This window comes from Boleophthalmus pectinirostris, unplaced genomic scaffold, assembly GCF_026225935.1.
Source record: "Boleophthalmus pectinirostris isolate CB_2022bp ecotype Guang Dong unplaced genomic scaffold, ASM2622593v1 HiC_scaffold_22, whole genome shotgun sequence".
NCBI lineage: Eukaryota > Metazoa > Chordata > Actinopteri > Gobiiformes > Gobiidae > Boleophthalmus > Boleophthalmus pectinirostris.
This window is the reverse complement of record NW_026571190.1, coordinates 26,997,686-27,017,726: the sequence shown is the minus strand read 5'-3', so window position 1 is coordinate 27,017,726 and position 20,041 is coordinate 26,997,686. Positions and strand designations below refer to the sequence as shown.

The following is a 20,041-nucleotide window of genomic DNA, read 5'->3' as shown; positions in this document are numbered from 1 at the left end:
CATTTAAGGATTTTATTATTAAAAACACAAACTGATTGAATTAATTTGACTTATTTCCCCACCCCAGCTACCATCCGAGATATTAAAAAACACAAAAGAACTTCGGGTACAAGTGAAAATCTGTTTCCCCGAGTGAAAAATTAGCTTCACATATACATAAGTAAGTGTTAGTGTAAGTGTTGGAGCAATTTAAAGGTGCACTATGTAACTTTTGGTTGGTGGTTCGTCACCTGCTTGTTTATATGGATATGTCATTGTCACTACCTTACATTTATACAATTATAGGTGGTTTTATAGCTCAAAAAAACCTAGAAAAACAGGCATTCTGACTATGAGTAGGGTTGCCTCTCTACAGATATGACCTGTAACTTGGTCTGGTTCAGTGTCCATTAAGATAAAAAAGATTTAATATCATACAGTGAAGTATTCCACACAAAACAATAATATCTCCATAGAGAAAAGCATCTGACGGACCCTTCACCAGAAAAGTTACACAATGCACCTTTAACAAACAAATATGAGCACAAAAAAACTAGTACAAAATGAATCCAAATACTTTAATCGGATAAATATGAGTGAAGTTAAAGTAGGACAACTGATCAAACAGCCTAACTCTTGCCAAATAATGAAAGGGAGTTTTCTATCTTTGGCTCTGTGTTTTTATAAGCTACAATTGATAGATGCAAACCATTTTCTCACAGTAACAATAGTGTTTTCTATTATGAGAAGCAGTGGTTGTATTGATGTCTGGTGTCAACCCCATTACTCACGAACCCGCTGCATATAATTAGGATGACTCTGAGTGTGCCTTCTTTGTGGCTTTTCCATACATCACCCTTTGTAATTATGCAACCAGCCTCCAATACTGCCATAAGACAACAGGAAATGCCATGATTGTTCTGCCTATGCTTAAAGGGTGGGGTGCCTCTATGTTCATATTAAAAAGTCTGCCCCCTAAGGATTGAAAAGATTCGATATAAGAATGAGGAATATGAAGCAATAGTGTATATGCTCTACCCAGGCGTAAAATTAAAGGCTCTTGTCTGTGTGGCAAACATAAATCTAAAAGGGAGAGGGTGTGGATAGAGGAAGAGGGGTGTAAGTAATAAAACAAAGAAATGGTTGATTTGTTCAGTGATAGTGAACGCTGATGTTACATTCAACTCACAGCTCTATCTAGAATAATGATGTGTTTATAGATGTATATTTGATCTACTGTATACAATCCCTAATGGACTGTTGGTTATGAAGAATTAACTGTTTTATATTATGTTTTATGGGACTTATTAGGGCTGACTCTGTAGGCTACTTGTGGCACACACGCGTACACACACTGTTATATTACATAAATAATAGTGGTCTAGGAATAAAAGATATCAACTATACAGTTTTTCAAATAAATAGAAAACACTAAAAGATTTACATTCTTTCAGTAATTGGTAGGGGTGTAACAATAACCAAAATATTGTGATATCGCATCGTCAAAAGTCTCACAATATCATGGGCTGTCACAATATATCCAATTTCAAGTTCCTCTGCTTCAATGCATGGTTTTATAGTAGGAACAGCTTATGATCATAGGGAACTACATACCTCATGATTCATTTCAGTGCAGACAACATGAAGAAATAGGTTTTTTACTTGAATTCTTGGGATTATGACAGAAATAATTCCCACCAAAATTTTGTCAAGGTATTTTAAAAGCAAAAAAAAAGTGTCCCATCTATATAGCAATAAATATCATACGTGAGATACATATTGTGATAATATCGTACAGAGAGATTTGGATATTGTTACATCCCTAGTAATTGGGTCTAAATGTATGCAAATTTTGGGACCTACAGGAATAAGATTTTATCAACAAGTCCAATTATGTAAGTCCAGTTGTTTTCATTTAACTTATTTTGAATGGCCCCAGCAAAGAGTGGTTATGACTACTGCAAGGAAGTAAGGGTTCATTTTCTGCATTTGACACATCCTTCAGTGCTGTAGAGGGAACCTAATTTTGATCTGGACCATTAACTGGACGATTTGTGTATGTTTTGGTTGATGGGGGAAACTGTGCCCTGAAAACCCACCCAGACATAAGGAGAACATGCAAACTCTGCACAGAAAGGCCATCGATTTTTCAAGGGCCTTAGTGGTCAATAGCAGTAATAGCCTCCATAGTGGTGGCAACCGTATTTGGTGTAATTTTATTTTATTTTTTTTTTAAGTAGTATTTGTGTATTATATGTATAGTTATTGTTTTGTTTTGATTGTATTTAAGGAATATAAATCTAAATAAACTGTGCCCAAATAATTAGGCTAGCTACTACTACAGTACATACTGTTATTTGACTATTTTATACTCTAAAAAGACTTTATACATAATTTTTTTGTAATAAATAATAGTACTTACAAAAAACATGCTTAAATTAAGATTAGAAGGCATCTTCACTTAAATTATTCTTCGATCTTCTCTCAAACATCTGACCTTGGATATTGTTAGTCAAGGTCTTCACTACAACACACATTATTTTGATATATGTGATTGATACTGTCTCTTCTATAAAGGACAGAGCCAATCACATTGCTGCAGCATATAAATCCCTTATATGAGCATTTCTTACATGGTTACAGAGCCTACATGCGGCCGCTGTAAGTTATAGCTGCAGGCTCACAGGCCAGAGAGCGCCTCATCCGTCTTTCTCTGACACTATCAGGCGCCCAGGCAAAACACTGAGCTGCTAAAATGGTTTTATTGTAAAATGTGAAGCAAAGATATGTCAGGGGCAAATTGACGGCTGCTGATGCATGGCATGTACCCACCCAGAGCTTTTATCTCACACACATTGGCTCTATTCTGGAGTCACAGGCGAAATCTGCACACAACACTACAGAACAGTTTTAAAGGGGAATTTCAACACGTACATATAAATGCTGATAGGCCTGTCATGATAATTTCTATATCTACTTCAATAGATAATAGCTGGAACAATATATTTTGGGGCTCAATATTTATCATCGGTACCATTTTTATATAATAATGCAAGAATTGAGCTGTACAGGGGTGTGTAAAAATATCAAAATATCGAGATATTGTTATTGTGGGCTGCTGTATTGATATATTGAGTTGTTTTTTTTTTGTTTGTTTGTTTTTTTGTTTTTTTGTTTTTTTGTGTGACCACACTACAATTTTGTTGCTTATTTAGTGGAAACTTGTTTATACTATATAGTTGACATATTCATATTCACTTCATATTCACATATTCACAAAAAAAAATACCAGTGCTAGAATGTGTTTGGTTCTTAAAGCAGCATATCACAGAATATAATGTGCAATTTATCATTTAGTACACGTATCGCCATATCGTGATAATATCTTATCGTGAGCCATGTATCGAGTACCGTAATGAATCGTGAGTGAGCCTGTGATTCCCAGCCCTAGTAGAGAGTAGAATAAATAACTTTTATGGCTAATTATTGGTTCATTCTGTTACATATTTTTGCAGTTCAGGCTTTTTAATTACATTGTCTACTTACTGGGATGGTCCTGTTTATTGCAGTGTTTCTCTGTAGGAATGTTTTGTGCTTCAAAATCTGTTATCGAGACAGGCCGATATACAGCTTAAGAATTATGTTTGCTCTTCAGTATAGACATATATTACTGGCACAAATCAACGGATAGAGAGACAGAGATTTAATTTACAATTCAAGGTGTAATATCCTGGAGTCTATGCAAAACACACAACAAAGATTTTTATGAAGGCTAAAAACAAAGTAGGCAATGCGGTGTAAAAGCAAACCAACAAAACTCAATGGTCAAGTGTCGAATAATAGTTCAACACAATTAATACAATTATAATCATGATTATTATTATTGCTCCAATCACTTACAACTAAAATGAGTAATACAAAAAGAATTAGTCCTGCTCCAAATTATATGGATGCTTGTTTTGGCGCTTGAAACCCGGAGCAAAGCCACAGGATCTACAGTGTCTTTAATATTAGGCTATTTTCTGATCTATGTCATGTTTCGTTATCATAAACTTACCTGGAGTTGTGTTATGTTTCATTCACATAGGTTTAAAACACAAATCTTGCATATTTATACTTCTTCTCTCAAACATAAAACTCTCTGTTCTACCTCGTGATGTCATTTGGTAATATAGAAGAGCTTCACTGTGTTTTTAAACTCCATACACAGTCACTATAATTTCAGCCCTAGAATTTCCAGTCTTTCCAATTTAAGGTAAAAGGTAGCTGTTAATTTCAAAACTATCGCTTCATGACATCATAAGGTGAAACAGACATTTTAAGCTTGGTAAATATAGACAAACTAATCATAAAGGGTTACTCAAACAATTCCAAGTATGTTTTGATGAGGTAACAACATTATAACATGGCTCACAAGTAGTTCTGGGTATCATTAAGAAGTTGTCAATACCTCGATACATAAGCAACGATACAATATATCTATATATCTATATATATATATATATCTCGATACAGTGAGCTTTTGATTCAATATGATATATTTCAAATTAATTCAATGTGCTTCAATAAAAATAAAGGCTAAATCATGGCTGTGATACTAAAAGTCTTTGTTAAACCACTTCTTGTGCAAAGTTAATATGAAACACGCCCATTTTTATTATCAAAACAGTGAAAATGTCAAATATGTTGCATAAACGAGTTTCCTTCCTCTAAACAAGCAACAAAACTGTAGCGTTGTAAAATAATTTAGTAAAATACACACAAAAAATACTCTTGCCGATAAATCGAGATGGTAGCCCACGATATCGATACTGTATCATTACATTAAACAATACGATATATCAATATTTTGATATTTTGGCACATCCCTAGTCACAAGAGTCAATTCTGCATAACATAGGACCTTTAATAAAAGAACTACAATACATTATAGATAAGTGACCACAAGTATAAGGTCTACCATAGTTTTAGCGTCTTATAAGCTTTAGTTTTTGTGACAATAAGCTGCATTCATGTTTTTTCAATAAGATGATGTCATAATTTCCAATGGAGGGAAGGGGCCAATATGACTCTAAACCAGCAAATAGGGAATAGCGGCATCACTTCAGTATCACTTTAGTTCATGAGCTAGTATTTCAGTAATTACAGAGATATTACCATAAAATCCTTATCTGCAACTCAATTTGAAACTAAACTCATTCTGTGATCTTCTGATTTCACATAAAAAACAACCAATAGTTCAAGTTCAAGTTCAAATTTGTCACTGTGAAATAAATATTTTCCTGCATTCAAATCCTGACTCCAGTCTTTTCATTCATTGATTTGCTCCTTTAAGCATAGCACTACGCCCCTGGGGACACAGACCATAAGGTGACTAATCATGGCTGACTTTTAATATCTCTGCTCCGTCGGTTATCAGTCATGCTATAAGCCTTCTCCTACCAATAGCCACTTTGCTGCAAAGTATAAGCTCAAAATCAATACAGCCTGGCACATTCTCACTCTCCAGGACTCCAAATGAAAATAAAAACACAATTCAATATCAGTCACTGCTGGGCCACTGAACAGACAAGAAACTGCAACATTATTTTTAACTAATGTAGACTAGAGCCATCAAATGTTTGGAGTTGGTTGGATCTTTCAGGGCGCTTGATGCTGAAAGGAAGTAGATGAAGTAGCAGTGGAAGATGTATGTAATGCAGTTAAAGTAAAAGCTCAGTAAGCAGGAAATTTAAGAGGGGCCTGGGGAAGATGGTATTACAGCAGACGCTTTGTGGACAATCTGCTGAACACAGGAAAGATATGGGGAACATCAGTGGGTGCGGTGTGCCGGGGAGATATGGAACCAAATGGTAAAGGAGGCGAAAACTTAGTTACAACTCAGAAGTAATTACCATATGCGATCATTTGTTAGATGTGTGCACGTGGATTTTACAGAGGTAGAAATCAGATACTTTGACTCAAATTTCCAAGGAGTACTCAGGCTAATGTTAGTGGTTGCTATTGGCTTGTGACTGCAATGCTGCAAAAAGAATCCTATGAAGGGCAGTAGATAAAGGATTAGTAATTATTTTTCCTCATATAAAACAGTGGTATAATAATTATTGTTGTCACGATGAATGTAAATAATAATTAACCTTAAACCTTTTTATATGATGTACCGATAAGAAAAATACAGATCATAAAACAGTAAAGGTTGAACTCTTTTTTTTATTTTAAATGAGTTTCTAATCTATACTAGTTTCAGCATGTTGCTAATAGTTATACTGTACTTTGTAGTAATATTTCGTTGTACTATAAGTTGTAGTAATATTTAAGTCATAACCCAAAACATGCTACAGGCATTTATACGTCTCCAGTAGGGCTGGGTATCATTAAGAAGTTGCAGATACATATCTCGATACATAGACCATGATTCGATACATATGACGATACAGTGCACTTTCAGTTCTATACGTTATATTTCAAATCGATTCAATGCAGTTCAGTAAAAATAATGGCTAAATGATGGCAGTGATGCTAAAAGTCTTTGTTAAACCACTTCTTGTGCAAAGTTCATATGAAACACAAACATTTTAAACACCAAAACAGTGAATATGTCAAATGTATCTAATAAACAAGTTTCTGTCCTCTGAACAAACAGCAAAACTGTTGAGCTGTAACAAAATAATTTTATAAAATATACCAAAAAATACTCTTGGTGCTATATTGATACAGCAGCCCACAATATTAATACTGTATCACCACATTAAACAAAACGATATATTGATATTTCAGTATTTTTTGCACACCCCGAGTCTCCAGGAAGAACAGTTGATAGCTAAAGTCAATTAAATACAATCAATCAATGAACCTGCCCAGGGACTACAGGTGGAAATTAGCACTGGTACTACAACCTGGTACAATGCATCTCTCCTGTGTAAATTGTGCACTGTCCTTGTGTCATACAATAAATAAATAAATAACCATATAATGAATAAAGCACTAATATTAGTTGTGTATACAGGGTGCACAATTGAAAAACATGTGTATCATGATTTTAATACTCAGAGTAATGCCTTTACAAGAACTAAAGCTTCCTTCATTTGAGAGTTCACCCATCGATTACACTGGTTATTTGCCTGGCACTTATTAAAAACGTGACAATTACTGACCAATAGGAGTAGTGGGGATTATCTGTGTCTCTTCAGTCTGGGAAAAAAGATAATGATACTAGATCAATGCCTAAAAACACATGGAAAATACCTTTCTGTATGTCAACACCCAAACTGTTGATTTTCACAGTCAATAACAGCAACTCCCTTGGGTAATAACAAAGGCATTCAAATAGGGTATTTGTCAATGAAGAAAGGACACTAACGAGGCTGTACACACTCATTACTCCACTTACTGGTACAAAGTGGTACGGCAGGTCATACAGTATTGGCCCTCTCATTCTTTAAAGTATGTCCTCTCAAACAAAAAAATCAGTTTAAATAATTTCCAGTGGGTTTGACCTCTACCAGAAATCCCCGTGAATTGTTTCGACCCCTTAGTCACCGGTGCCAAAGCGTCATGCCCGGCACTTCCTCTGCTGAATGCACGTTCTTAAACAATAGTGCCTTTTCCTCTGCCCGCCTGTCATTTCCTACATCGATAACAAACTAAGTGCTAAAAAACAACAGTTGAGTGATTTATGCCTGCAGCCCTGTGATGACCTCATTGTTCACAGGCCTATAATTCACATCTACTCTGCCTTATTGCTTAACATCATTTTATAATATAACTCATTTAAAGACATTTTTCCACAATACAGTCAGCAATTAGGATAGCAGAATATTGCGCATATGTTTTTTTAATAGAACAGAAATTTATAGAGTGCGGAAAACAGTTTTGTTCTTTAGAAAAAGGAAGGATGAGGAAGGATGTGGAGTTCTGGAAATCATGCTGGTCAATGGTGTAGCACTTTTATACTCTATTAGGCACAGCAGCATTTCTCCCATTAATGGCACAACAGCATTTCATCCATTAACTCTCACTTAGTCATTAATTTTAAGTCACTGAAGTTTATATGATTGATTAATAAATGGAAGTATGGATGAAATGTGCTAATCAGCTCATACAGACCCAATATTACATTAAAAAGACACAATATTTACTCAGACTGTTCACTATTTTATAAGGATGTAACAATAACCAAAATATCATGACACTGTATCATCAGATTTCTCTCAATAATATCGTGGGCTGTCAAAATATATACTGAATCACAAGTTTCTTTGCTTAAATTCATTGTCATGGTGCAACAGTAGCTTAAAAAACAGAGGGAACCATGATCCTTTGCTCCGTTTTGGTGCAAACAACATGAAGAAATAGTAGTTCTAAGCACTTTTAAAGCTTAGTTCTTTGAATTAAATCTTGTCAAGGCATTTTAAGAGGAAAAAGTAGCATATTCACAATTTTGCTAGCTTCCACAAAATATCACAATAAATATCGTACCGTGAGTGAAATGTATATTGTGAAAATACTGAACCGTGAGATTTGGATATCATTACATCCCTACTATATTACTATAGATTTATATAGTTGCTTTAAGTCATTTATTATATAGGGGTAGTTACTTTTTTAAAAATTAACAATTACAGAAATCATAAAGGTTTTTATTATAATTTTTTTTTATTTTAAGAGGTCAAAATTATTGAGCTGGTACACTATGCAATAATGTGATATATATAGTGGTTTACATAAGGCTTTAAGTCATGTTATAATGTTGTTACCTCATCAAAAACATACCTGGAGTTGCTTCATTCATTCACGTGTATTTGAGTAATCCTTTTCTTATTAGTCTGTGCACATCTCCTAAGCTCAAAATGCTTTATTCCACCTTGTGATGTTATGAAATACAAGGTGTGTTTAACGTGTGTGAACGAAACAAAACACCACTCCAGGTATGTTTTTGATGAGATAACAATATTATAACATCAATCAGAAAATAGCATAATATAAACCTTTTAAAAACATCACAGCAATTTACAATTTCAAGTTTCAAATTTTGAGGCACTATTATTAATTCCCCTCACCACACACACACACACACACACACACGCACACACACACACACATTCACACACACATTCACATACTACTTGACTATAGCAGAGAGTGCAAAAGGGGGGGGTTCTTGGGCCAGAAGTGCTATTGTAAATGATTTCCTGTTGAGACCAAAATAATTGCCAGACCTTTGAGCAAACGCCATACAATCAGCGAACCCTTGTATTCATCTCACTAATGCTCCCATGTATGTGTGTGGCTAAATACAACAGCTGCAGGCCCTGGCCATACTCTGGGTGTCTATACCAGTAATTGATGTATGTTTGGGCTATCGGGAACAAACACATGGGAGGAAAGGTTTGGGGGGTAGATGAGGTGGGGGGGTTGGCGGTGGTGACAGGGGGCGCGCCGAGGTGAAGGGCAGCGAGGAGAAGCGCCGGACCGGAGCTGCAGTGTTGACGGTTAGGACAAGTGTTTTCTTTGTAGCACAGAAAGATAATGGGCCCAGAAAGGAGGAGAGGTCTGAAATGGAACAATGAGCTGCAGATATTTGGGTTCTAACAGACAGATCAAGCTGAACAATAGTGCTTAGATCAGAGAGGTTAGAAACTGTGGTGGAACATGACAAAGTAAAAGTAATAAAGTATTCTATTTAAGTATACATTTTTACAAATCTGTACTTGTTACTTTTACTTCACTACATTTGAGAGCAGGTATCTATACTTTCTACTCCTCCATATATTTGAACAGGAGTGAAAAGCTAGGAAGAACAGATCAAGTCATTTGCTTCTGTTGGCCAAAATTCAGCACAAGTCTAAGTATGAGACTTAAAATATGCATGAAATACAGTGCTTTAATAGTTTTAGATATTTTCATTCAATACTTTTACTTTAGTATTTTTTTGCTCTCGTATCTGTATATTACTTAACTTTACTTAAGTAACAAAAAAAATTTGCACTTCATCCACCACTGTTTAGAACACAGTTTTAATTTGTTGCTTTTCATGAGCATGAGCAAGATAATGAGATATGGTGCAAAAATATACATGCTTAATCCTGCATATTGCGACTTGCAAACTACTGTATTTCATGTGGTTTTGCTTCTGTACAGAGATAGACCAAAATATCAGTTATTTGGACCTAAGCATATCGGATATCAGCTTTAGATCTCCGGCTCAGGCCAATATTTTGTTTTGGATAACCTGCAGCCTAAAAATACCCATAGAGCTTTATTTAAACACTTTAGCGCAAAGAGATAACTGCTGAAACTGTGACTACACAGCTCTCTTATATGTTTGTAGTGAAAGAAGGGCTGTGGGTGAGATTTTTGTAAATTTAAATTACATAATCTGGGGAAGAAAATCATGATTAGCTAAAAAATATCAGCAAAGCTAATTGGTTGATCTCTACTTCTATATGATCCCTGGAATCATATTAGTTCAGAACTACAACACCACAGTCACTTTGACAACACAATTGTAACATATATCAGCCTTACATTATCAGCCTTACATTATGTGCAAAGTGACAGCACAATGGAATGGAACGACCAACAGAAGGTAATGATGAAGTGATCTATAGACAACTTTAAGATGTGAGAATTGCTTCATAGTCTGTCTATAACAATAATGAATGAACAGTACTGACAGCATTACAAGTATGTTGAATGGAACACTCAGTCATCTCAAGGTTTTTCCAGAGTTCATGCCTAGGAGTCAATAAAACAACAAATGTACTCATAAGTAGTACTTTGACAACATACTTTTGATACACAGTTTGCGAGGCTTTATGTTTCTCGTAGACCACAATGCATTATTAACCAAACACTAAACATCCCGAGAAATGTACAAATCACATATTTAACCTACATTGTTTCGGTGTAGAGACAGCCTCTCAATATCGCAGAATAAAATATCCTTACTAGTACAATTTCCGAGCCAAAAGCCATAGGAGCTACTGCAGAAACTGCTTGCCCGCTGAACCTCTGAACAGTATCTGAGCAAGTTTCGCACATTAAGGAGGAGGTGAAGTGAGCTGCCAGTTGAAAACAGAGTCCAGTCTGGTTATACTTTGAATAGGGCCGAGGGTAGAGGGGAGGAAGCGCTAACACATGCCCCAGTGTTTTAGGTGGGAGATGAGAGAAAGGAGCAATGATCCGAGCTCATTATTTCTGCACTGTAGAGAAGAGAGGGAGTGGGGGAGAGAGCATTTAGTGGAGCAGTCTTTTGAATTAGGTTAAACTCTGCACACAAAGACTAGGAAAGTGAATCATCGCTACATTAAGAAACAGCGCAACTGTTCTACTTCGTAAGGCATTTAATAGATATTGCAATGTTGACATTTGCAATGTTGATATAAATAACTTATTTATTTGTGCATATTTTTGATGTAATGTCCTACATTTATTTTGATAGCAAATTTGCTCCATGAGGCAAATGTCTGTGATTATGTTTAGTTCAATGGAAGCCTGGCATCTATGGGACACAGGTTGACGAGTTCAGCGGGTCCAATTGGGGCAGTGGATGACTCAAACAAACACACGTAATCGATAGGTATATTGTCTGCAATCCTCCAATAACCTGTAGAAAAATATTCCGATCGCCTTGCTAAAAGCACAAGAGCAGTTTTTATGTCCAGCACAAGTTTCTGTTAAATTGATAACACAAAAAAAACCCTGCAATAAGGTCATTAAACTGTATAATCACACTGGCAATGTAATCCCTGCACTGGCATACAATACATGCACAAAACCCACAGATTTGCACTAAGCTCAACTGTAACCAGTCCTGACAATGCAGATGGAGCCTCCAGGATAACCAATGATATGGCTGCTTGTCTTAATATTCAATATGTGCTTGTTATTGTCTGTCTGGATTGGATCGTGTTGCCTGTCACGGTTTATTTTCATTATCTCTGAGATTGGGATGTGATGTTCAACAGGCAGCGATCCTCCTTTATTTAAATGGTGAGCCTGTTCCTATTACAGGGTTATAGCTGCTGTTATTGGAGCCACCCAAATCTAAAGCAAATATTGTGTTTCATTAGCTGGAGACAGATCTCAGCCAATTCCCCACACACATATCTTTTGCCTTTACAAAAGCTTGTTTTTGTGTACCACGTTAAGTGAGATGAATCAGTGACCCAATTAAAAGAGGACACACTAGACCCACTGTCAGCAGTTTGTGTGGCTGCAGCTGTTGCACATTGCAATGCCTCAGGTGCCATAACATAGCGTTGTGCTAACCTATATGGTGATGACCCCGTATACTCTTTAGCACCCCTTACACTGGCACCAGAACATCAATGATCCAATAAACCCCATAAACATTTTACAAGGACAGAAATGGGACCTGATTAATCCATCTTTTTGAATACAAGGCTTTAAATGTTTTCTAAGGTATTTAGCTATTTATTTTTTAGCTCTGTTTTTCCTCATGAGTCAAGATACTGTAGGGACCATGCGTAACGGCACTGGAGACTCGCACACAAAGAGTTTGCTCACACAAAACAGTAATTCATGTGGCAGTGCGCACAGCAGCCACCCCAGCGGAGACGCACACCAAATGACTACCGAGGGTCAAATAGCAGTAGGATTGTTGTCTGCCAAATTGCGTTTTAATGCACCTAAATGGAACTAAACATTTGCACACACCAGCTTCACCTTTCAACCTTTAGTTTTTAACTCCAAGGTCATCACCATGAACGGACTACTGTCACTCGCAACAACGACTGATTGACATGTACAGAAGCTTCTGCCCGCTGTTTTTATTTTTACGCATCAACAGACGAGCACAGGGGATGGACGACAGACACGCGTGCATTTCTTGGAGTTCCAAATCATGTAGGTGATTAGCAAAGTCCCTTAAATGCATCATGTTTCAGAACCTAGGAATCGTCACTGCAGATATAGCTCAACACTGAATGTTTACGCACTGGCTGCTGTAGTGAAAAAATAGACCTAAAGATTCTTGGTTGATTATTAGTTGGCGACATATCCATTATAGTAGCGACGCCCATCCAGCCACAGACCACTGGACTGCTGTGCGAGATATACCTTAGCTTACTGCTCCCTTTAAGTCGAATAGTCGCAGCAGGCCACATTCCCATGAGCATCCGTGAGAACCAAAGTAGGCACAGTGCCGTGTCCAGAGACTACAACATGGGCAGACACATGCGACACATTTACGCATACGGGTAACATGTAAAAAAATACCATATATGATGCGCTGTCAATGCTTACCGTGAGCTCAGCAGAAGAAATTGGGGCTGTTTGCGCGAACACACATCCAGCGCAGTGAAGTCAGTGATACCTTTGCGTTAGAAAATCGCCAAAATTGGAGAAACGGGGTTGCCCACCCGAAGCAAATGTGGCTGTCCTTTCCTAAATATGCAGAAAAAACACGTCCTTGAAAAACGAACTGCTGGTGGGGCAAAGCACCTATCCAAATCAAGGGGTAACGTCCAAAACGCGAGCCCACTAGAAAACTGCTGCTGCGATGGGAGGTTAGTCTTTCTCTCTTCCCTCTATCCGTCTGTATCCCTTCCCGTTTCTCCCTCTCTTCACCGCTTCTACGTTCTTACAGACTTGGCTGTGCTAGGGTCCACAGGCGCAGAGCAGAGCAGCAGCGCCGTGGTCAACGCACACAGGGGGAGAGAGAGAGACAGACACGAAGAGAGCAGGGTCAGAAATGACAAACCAATTTGGAGGCGAGGTGGATGCTCGGTTGATTAGCCCCAGTGAGGAGGAGAGAAGCGTTGCATTGCGTTGCAGGAGGACCGAGAGAGATCGTGCGGGCGGGGAGAGAGGAGGACGCTAAGGTGGGCGTAAAGAAGGGAGGATAGGAGAAATGAGGAGGGGGCAACGAGTCCTGCTTGTCTGCCTGGAGGATGCGGATAGCGAGCAAGAGGGGAAACTGGAGAGGAGTGGAAAACGCGGAACTGGATTTGGCGCCAAATTATCTGGAGTTAGAGCTCCACCTACTGTATATTGGAACAGTGAGCAGCGGAGGCGCACTAAAAGTTCAGTTGGTCATTATCACTCATTCCAGTAGACCTATTTCAGAAAAAGAATGAAATTGCACTTGGCAATATACAATACGCATGCAATAAAGCACTGCAAAACAGACCAATAACCTAACTGTTGACAGTTCACAATTATTGACTAGGCCTATCCCTTTAAAGATATTATTTGTAATATATTAATAATGCTACACTATAGCCTTATTCACGTATTTCCACCAAAAAAATGCACATCTCGCTAATGTGGGTCACATATCTCACCGCTTGACACTTTCCCTGTTCAGGTGTTTAAAGTTCACATGTCACTCGCCTTTGGCATTACTGTCATAGACTAACGGCCAATGGAAATGCTTTACAGGATTACCGCAAGTGTAGCTACTTCTTCTCAGGATGAGGCTCTTATGCCTCGAGATCAGAGGGTGACATGCGCACTGCAGGACGCACTTGCCAGCCGCGAACACAATGCTGGAAAATAAAACGCACCGCGTGCTATTTGTTAGCTGATCGTTCCTCATACATTGTTATGACTTATTCCACGGGGAGAGTATCATTTGGGGTATTCTCCAGAGGCAAACTCACCCTCAGACTGAAGGAGGAGCTGCGTGTGGACCTGTTGATTACCCAGTGGCTGCGATGGAGGTGAGAGCGAGAGACTGCGTAGTCCATGTCCCTCTGTCCGCTGTGCGCGTCATTATACTGAGATTAGAGGTTGTTTCATATATGGCATGTCAAATCATCTTGTAATCATTAATCAGTGATGGTTTTTAAAGCAGTGCTTAGCATCAACAGGTAGGTATGGACAGCGTGAAGGACATCAAACACTTTTAAAAGTAACCCACGTATAAATCCTGCGCACATAATTAGATTTCAGATGAGACGTTGTCATTTCCTGGTCGTCCTTTTGTAAATCAAATCATGTCATTGCTCTGGTGCTTTAAAGCAGCACATGCTTCGCTTCAAGTTAAAATGGTCGGGAGGCCATGTGTCGCTGTTAATTAGCATCACTGGCCGATAAAGCCTTTTGGAGCCCATTTAAATCCTGCTAAAGAGCATTAGGCGACAAGCAAGGCGCTTGTTGCGAACAAGCAGGCCTCTAACCGAACGTCCAGGTAAAATGATTAATACTCCCGGTAGGTGCAAATAAATAATGGAGGGCTTATGGTGAATCCGGCCACAAAGGCAAGCAGACACTATTGTAATAAACGTGTCAGTGCTGCTCTACAAGGCGAAACCTCGTTTGTTTTTACACGTGACTTTCAAGTGGATGATGTTTACCTGTTGCAGGTGCCATAGAAGGAGGAATAAGATTCATCTATAACCAAACTAAACACGACAGACACTTCAGCGAGCCAACAGATTACAATGGAAAAAATTATGGGTAAGAACATTCTGCTGATGTAACAGTAATTCCCCAAAACAGGCTGGGCAAAATGAGACCATGTTGCCAGTTTGGAGGCTTCCCTCAGGTGTGTGCCAGTAGCACTGCAGAAACACTTCATGGGCAGGTGGCTAAACTCTAAGAGCACCTCTTCTGTTACAGCTCAGCCATAAAAGTGTTCTGGGTCCTGGCCTTACACCAGTTTAAACAACAACATTTCATTAAGGCCTCTGTCCCTCTTTCATTTATTCAGATAAGCCACAGTTTCCATTGCCCCTACATTGTTTTTATTTATTTTATTATTTGTGAGTTTTACATAGAAAAGAACAATATCACATGCTCTGATATAACAGTCTGTCTAGAGGCTTTAATTTATCATGTCCATCCCACTATCTCCCACCAAACTGCGCAACTTTTCCCACTTTTACTTGGTCACCTTTGTTGGAAATAACACTATAATTTTGTGTGCAGACACTGAGTGTGCCCTACAGGCTGTAGAGAGACTCCAGGCCAAGCTAAAGGACCAAGGGGAAGCATCCATGCAGGAAAAACTCTTCCTGCTCAGAACAGTCCTGCAGAGCCCCCTGTTCCACCATATACTCAGCCTACAGAAGACTCAAAGGAAACCTCCACCAAAGGTACACAGTCATACTGTTCACAGGAACATTTTGTGTGGGTGCTGGCTCTATGTTTGTTGAATCAAGGCAGTAGTCAGAATCATGCCCAAAATACTCAATGCAGTATTTAGGATGAGTAATCAGCTTACCTAAGCTTAAGTTAAAGCCTTGAGAGAGGAAGGAAGTAGTGACTATTATATTGAGGAATTGTCTGTATCAGAAGTCAAGGTTTTTAGTACTTCAGTGTTTGTTAAATTATTAATCTTTTTTTTAATGGCCTACCTTCCCTAATATGTTTGGCTTACAATGTACAAAATAGTAATCTCATGCTGTTGTAAATACCAGTTGTCCATGCCATTGGAATGATGCATGTATGCTATCTAGTATATAAATGCATATGATAAACTGTAACTGTAGTCTAAATCTTGCAGAGTGACATATTAGTAATAAATTAGTAATGAATCCTCCCTACAGGCAGATATGAGGGAGTGTCCAACAGCATTCTGACCAGAACTAAAGAAGCAGCTTGGATGAGCTGCGAATCGTGTTCGGCCAAAATAAACTTTTGTCCAGTTGACAAATTGAATTTCTCCTTTGCCCTTAGTAATAAAATGGCTCTTATCAGTGAGCTCTTTGAATAAGCCCAAGAGTTGTGAATGTAGAATCATATTCAGGTCTAAAACAACCATCTCCCAAAAGTCCTTTTTTAAACCTTGAAACAGAAAATCTAAAAGACAGGAGGGAACTGTTTTTGTAGTTTGTGGTTTTGAGCAAAAGCCTTTATCTCTGCTCCTGTGTTCCTGCTGCTTCTCAGCTATCACTATGCTCCATTTGTAATTTGTCGTCTTTTTTCCTCAAACCTCTGGCTAGCTGCTGTTCCCCTCCTCCCAACTGCTCTAGCTTCTACATCTTTTCCTTGTTGGCTCTCCCAACTTCTTTATCCTGTCTATTTCCATTCCTCCATCACTTCCACCAGCTCATCCCATTGGTCTTTGTCTCCATATCTTTCCTCTTTTAAATGAATGTCTCCAAGTCTATATCAAAACCCACTTCCACGTCTCTTTATCTCCATCATCCATTTCCTTCCCAATCTCTCTGTCTCTATTCTCACACATCCTTCAATCTTCTTCTCATTTATCCATCCCAGTTCTCTCCAAGTCTATTGATTTTTTTCTACTCACATCCTCTCCATTTTTACCCATTTTTATCTTCTTCTTATCAATGCTTGTTCAATTCTACCAGGGGAAGAAGGGCATTTCCAAGTCTGTGTCAATGAAGTATGGATCGTGCCCGGGCATGGCTTTGGGCCTAAAGACTTTGAGCCACAGTGACTCGTACACCTGGGCCATAGAGAACCGCAGGCCCAGTAACCCTGTGCGCAGAGAAGGCAGCAGCTCCTCACTCGCATCTCAAGAGCTTTCTATCTCAGAAATCTATCCAGATACACGCACATATACGGAATCACAGGTATGGGAAATATCCATCACACAAAATCTGATTATATACTGCTGTGTTAAAGAAGGCACATAAACCTACTAGACTGTAAAATGCCTCTCGGTTGTATTCATAGTGACATAATTTAAACTAGAGAACACATTTTTACGTTATCTTTTAAGGGTAAAAGGGCCCATATAGTAACTCTAGTTTTGATCTATGTTATAATGTTGTTTCCTTATCACAAACACACCTGGAGTTGTGTTTTGTTTCATTCACACATGTTTAACACTCAAACCCTGCATATTTAGGCTGAATCCTTCTCTCAAACAGAAAACACTCTGTTCCACCTTGTGATGTCATATGGTAAAACAGGAAGTGTTGCACTGTGTTTTTAAACCCCATACAAATTCTTTAGAATCATTTGGATGATTTCAACCCTGGAATTGCCAGTCTCTACTGAACAAAAACTAGAAAACTACCACATCATGACATTACAGTTTGGATCAGAGCATTTTAAACTTTGGAGATGTAGACAGACTAAAAATAAATGATTACTCAGACATGTGTGAATGAAACAAAACACAGCTCAGTATCTTTTTTGAGGAGGTAACAACATTCTAACATGGTTTATCACAAGAGTCAGTTGTGTGTAATATAGGACCTTTAAACTAGACACTGTTCTATATTCTCTTTTAAGGTGAAGTGGTTTATTTGTTAGTATACATGTTATCTACAAATGGATGCGTATGGGAAGTTTGCTGTTTTTTCATGTGTTTTGCACTGTACAGTGAGTTTATTGAACCAAGGACATGATGGACAATGACAATGCAGATACAGATACACTGCCTATGAATGTCATTATAAACAGTATAACAGTTAGAGCCAAGGTTATTAGAGAGTGACATTTTGTAAACAAAATGGAAAATTGAAGTTTTTATATTTTGAATTGTGTTGCTATCAAGACAAAAACAAAACATAAAATGGCTTGCTCTTAATTTCTGTTTTAGTACTGTACTCCACCAAGAATCTCCCGAACAATGTCAATGGGAAGGAATTTGTCTTCTATTGCACATGAGGTACCGTAAAATAGTCAAATATGTAGTTTACAATATAGAGTAATGTACAACACAGTATTCAATTTATGTTTGTTTTGAAAATTCTGTCAGAGGCGACATTTGGCATTGATAGAGCTGATCAATGATGGGAAAGGTCTCGGCTTTGGCATTGTTGGAGGGCGAAGTACAGGAGTTATAGTTAAGACTATTCTTCCTGGTGGAGCTGCTGGCCAGGTAATGCTGTCTATATACTGTATTAATTTTTTTATTTTTTATTTTACAAAATCAAAGACATCTCCAGTGTCATAACATTAAACATACAAGAAATGAATGAAAAGGAGCCGAAAGAAGAGTTATCTTATGTTAACTTTCCCCTTTTCCAGGCAATACATTAACACTGATAGTTACTTTAAAACACATCAACACATTTCATTTCAACACATATATTAATCTATTATAAACAGATATCTGCACTTTTATGCACAACAGTTATTTTCATTTTCATACTTACTTAATGAACTGGATTTTATGTATTTCTTAAATCCCATTGTTGTTCTTGATTCTTTGATTTCTTTATTTTAATTTATTTTATATTTGAATTTAAAACATTTATCCATATTTGATCTTGCAGGATAACCGCCTTCGTAGTGGAGATCAAATTCTTCGTATTGGTGATACAGACCTGGCGGGAATGAGCAGTGAACAAGTAGCACAGGTGAGACTCAAGAGTAGTTTCAGCTCTTTTGATTAATGTGTTTGACTGTGACCCTTGCTCTTGCCAATTATCCTTCATTGTTCAGGTAAACTCAACTTACCCTTTAAACTAAAAGATGAATCCAAAGAATCCAAAGATGATTATATTTTACAAGAAACTGTTTCAAAATAGATTCAGTGTTTTTACCTGTGCATTAATTTTCACCTTGTATATATAATTTTTCATATCACTTGTGTAGGTGCTCAGAAATGCAGGAACCAAAGTAAAGCTGCTCATTGCCAGAGATAATCAACAGTCCTCTCCTGATCTAAGTCACGACAGCATGGACAGCAAAGTACATTCATTACTTCATTACAATCGCCAATTAGCACTGTTATATGCAAATACATTCACGTTTTGTATTTTTCTTTACAGCCCACTGACCCAAACCATGACTATGAGTTCAGTGTTCAGTATACGAAAAATAATCAGGGTTTAGGATTCACCATATCAAGCTACACTGGTGATCTAAACTCAGGTAAGATCAATTGAAAAAAAGATAACCCTATGTCCTGTCAATCATTATATTGTCTTTACACCCTGAGATATATTTGTATTAGTATATTTTATTATATATTTTATTTCTACTGTTCATACACATTTATATCATCATGCCTTATATGTTTTCCTCTTGCTATCTTTGCTACTTATTTAGAATTTATTATTGCTCTTCGTTATTATAATTTATTGTGATGTGTAAGCTACTGTGTCCAAATAATTTCCCTTGTGGATCAATAAAGTTTGTCTAAATCTAATTATACACAATACAATAT

At 37.6% G+C, this 20,041-nt stretch overlaps 2 protein-coding genes across 2 annotated transcripts in view; one reads left to right on the top strand and one right to left on the bottom strand.

The window, feature by feature from the left end:
• adgrl3.1 (adhesion G protein-coupled receptor L3.1) overlaps positions 1–13,355 on the bottom strand; it is a 167,142-nt gene extending 153,787 nt beyond the window's left edge. Inside the window, exon 1 of the mRNA XM_055158568.1 lies at positions 13,249–13,355. The gene's annotated coding sequence lies outside the window, so the exon portion shown is untranslated. The remainder of the gene's footprint in view (positions 1–13,248) is intronic.
• Positions 13,356–14,534: 1,179 nt separating this feature from the next.
• si:dkey-92j12.5 (multiple PDZ domain protein) overlaps positions 14,535–20,041 on the top strand; it is a 33,178-nt gene continuing 27,671 nt past the window's right edge. Inside the window, 9 exon segments of the mRNA XM_055158475.1 lie at positions 14,535–14,666; positions 15,312–15,405; positions 15,877–16,043; positions 17,265–17,489; positions 18,467–18,535; positions 18,626–18,748; positions 19,146–19,229; positions 19,468–19,563; positions 19,644–19,746. Coding sequence (XP_055014450.1) covers positions 15,390–15,405; positions 15,877–16,043; positions 17,265–17,489; positions 18,467–18,535; positions 18,626–18,748; positions 19,146–19,229; positions 19,468–19,563; positions 19,644–19,746 — 883 coding nt within the window. The 5' untranslated portion in view covers positions 14,535–14,666; positions 15,312–15,389.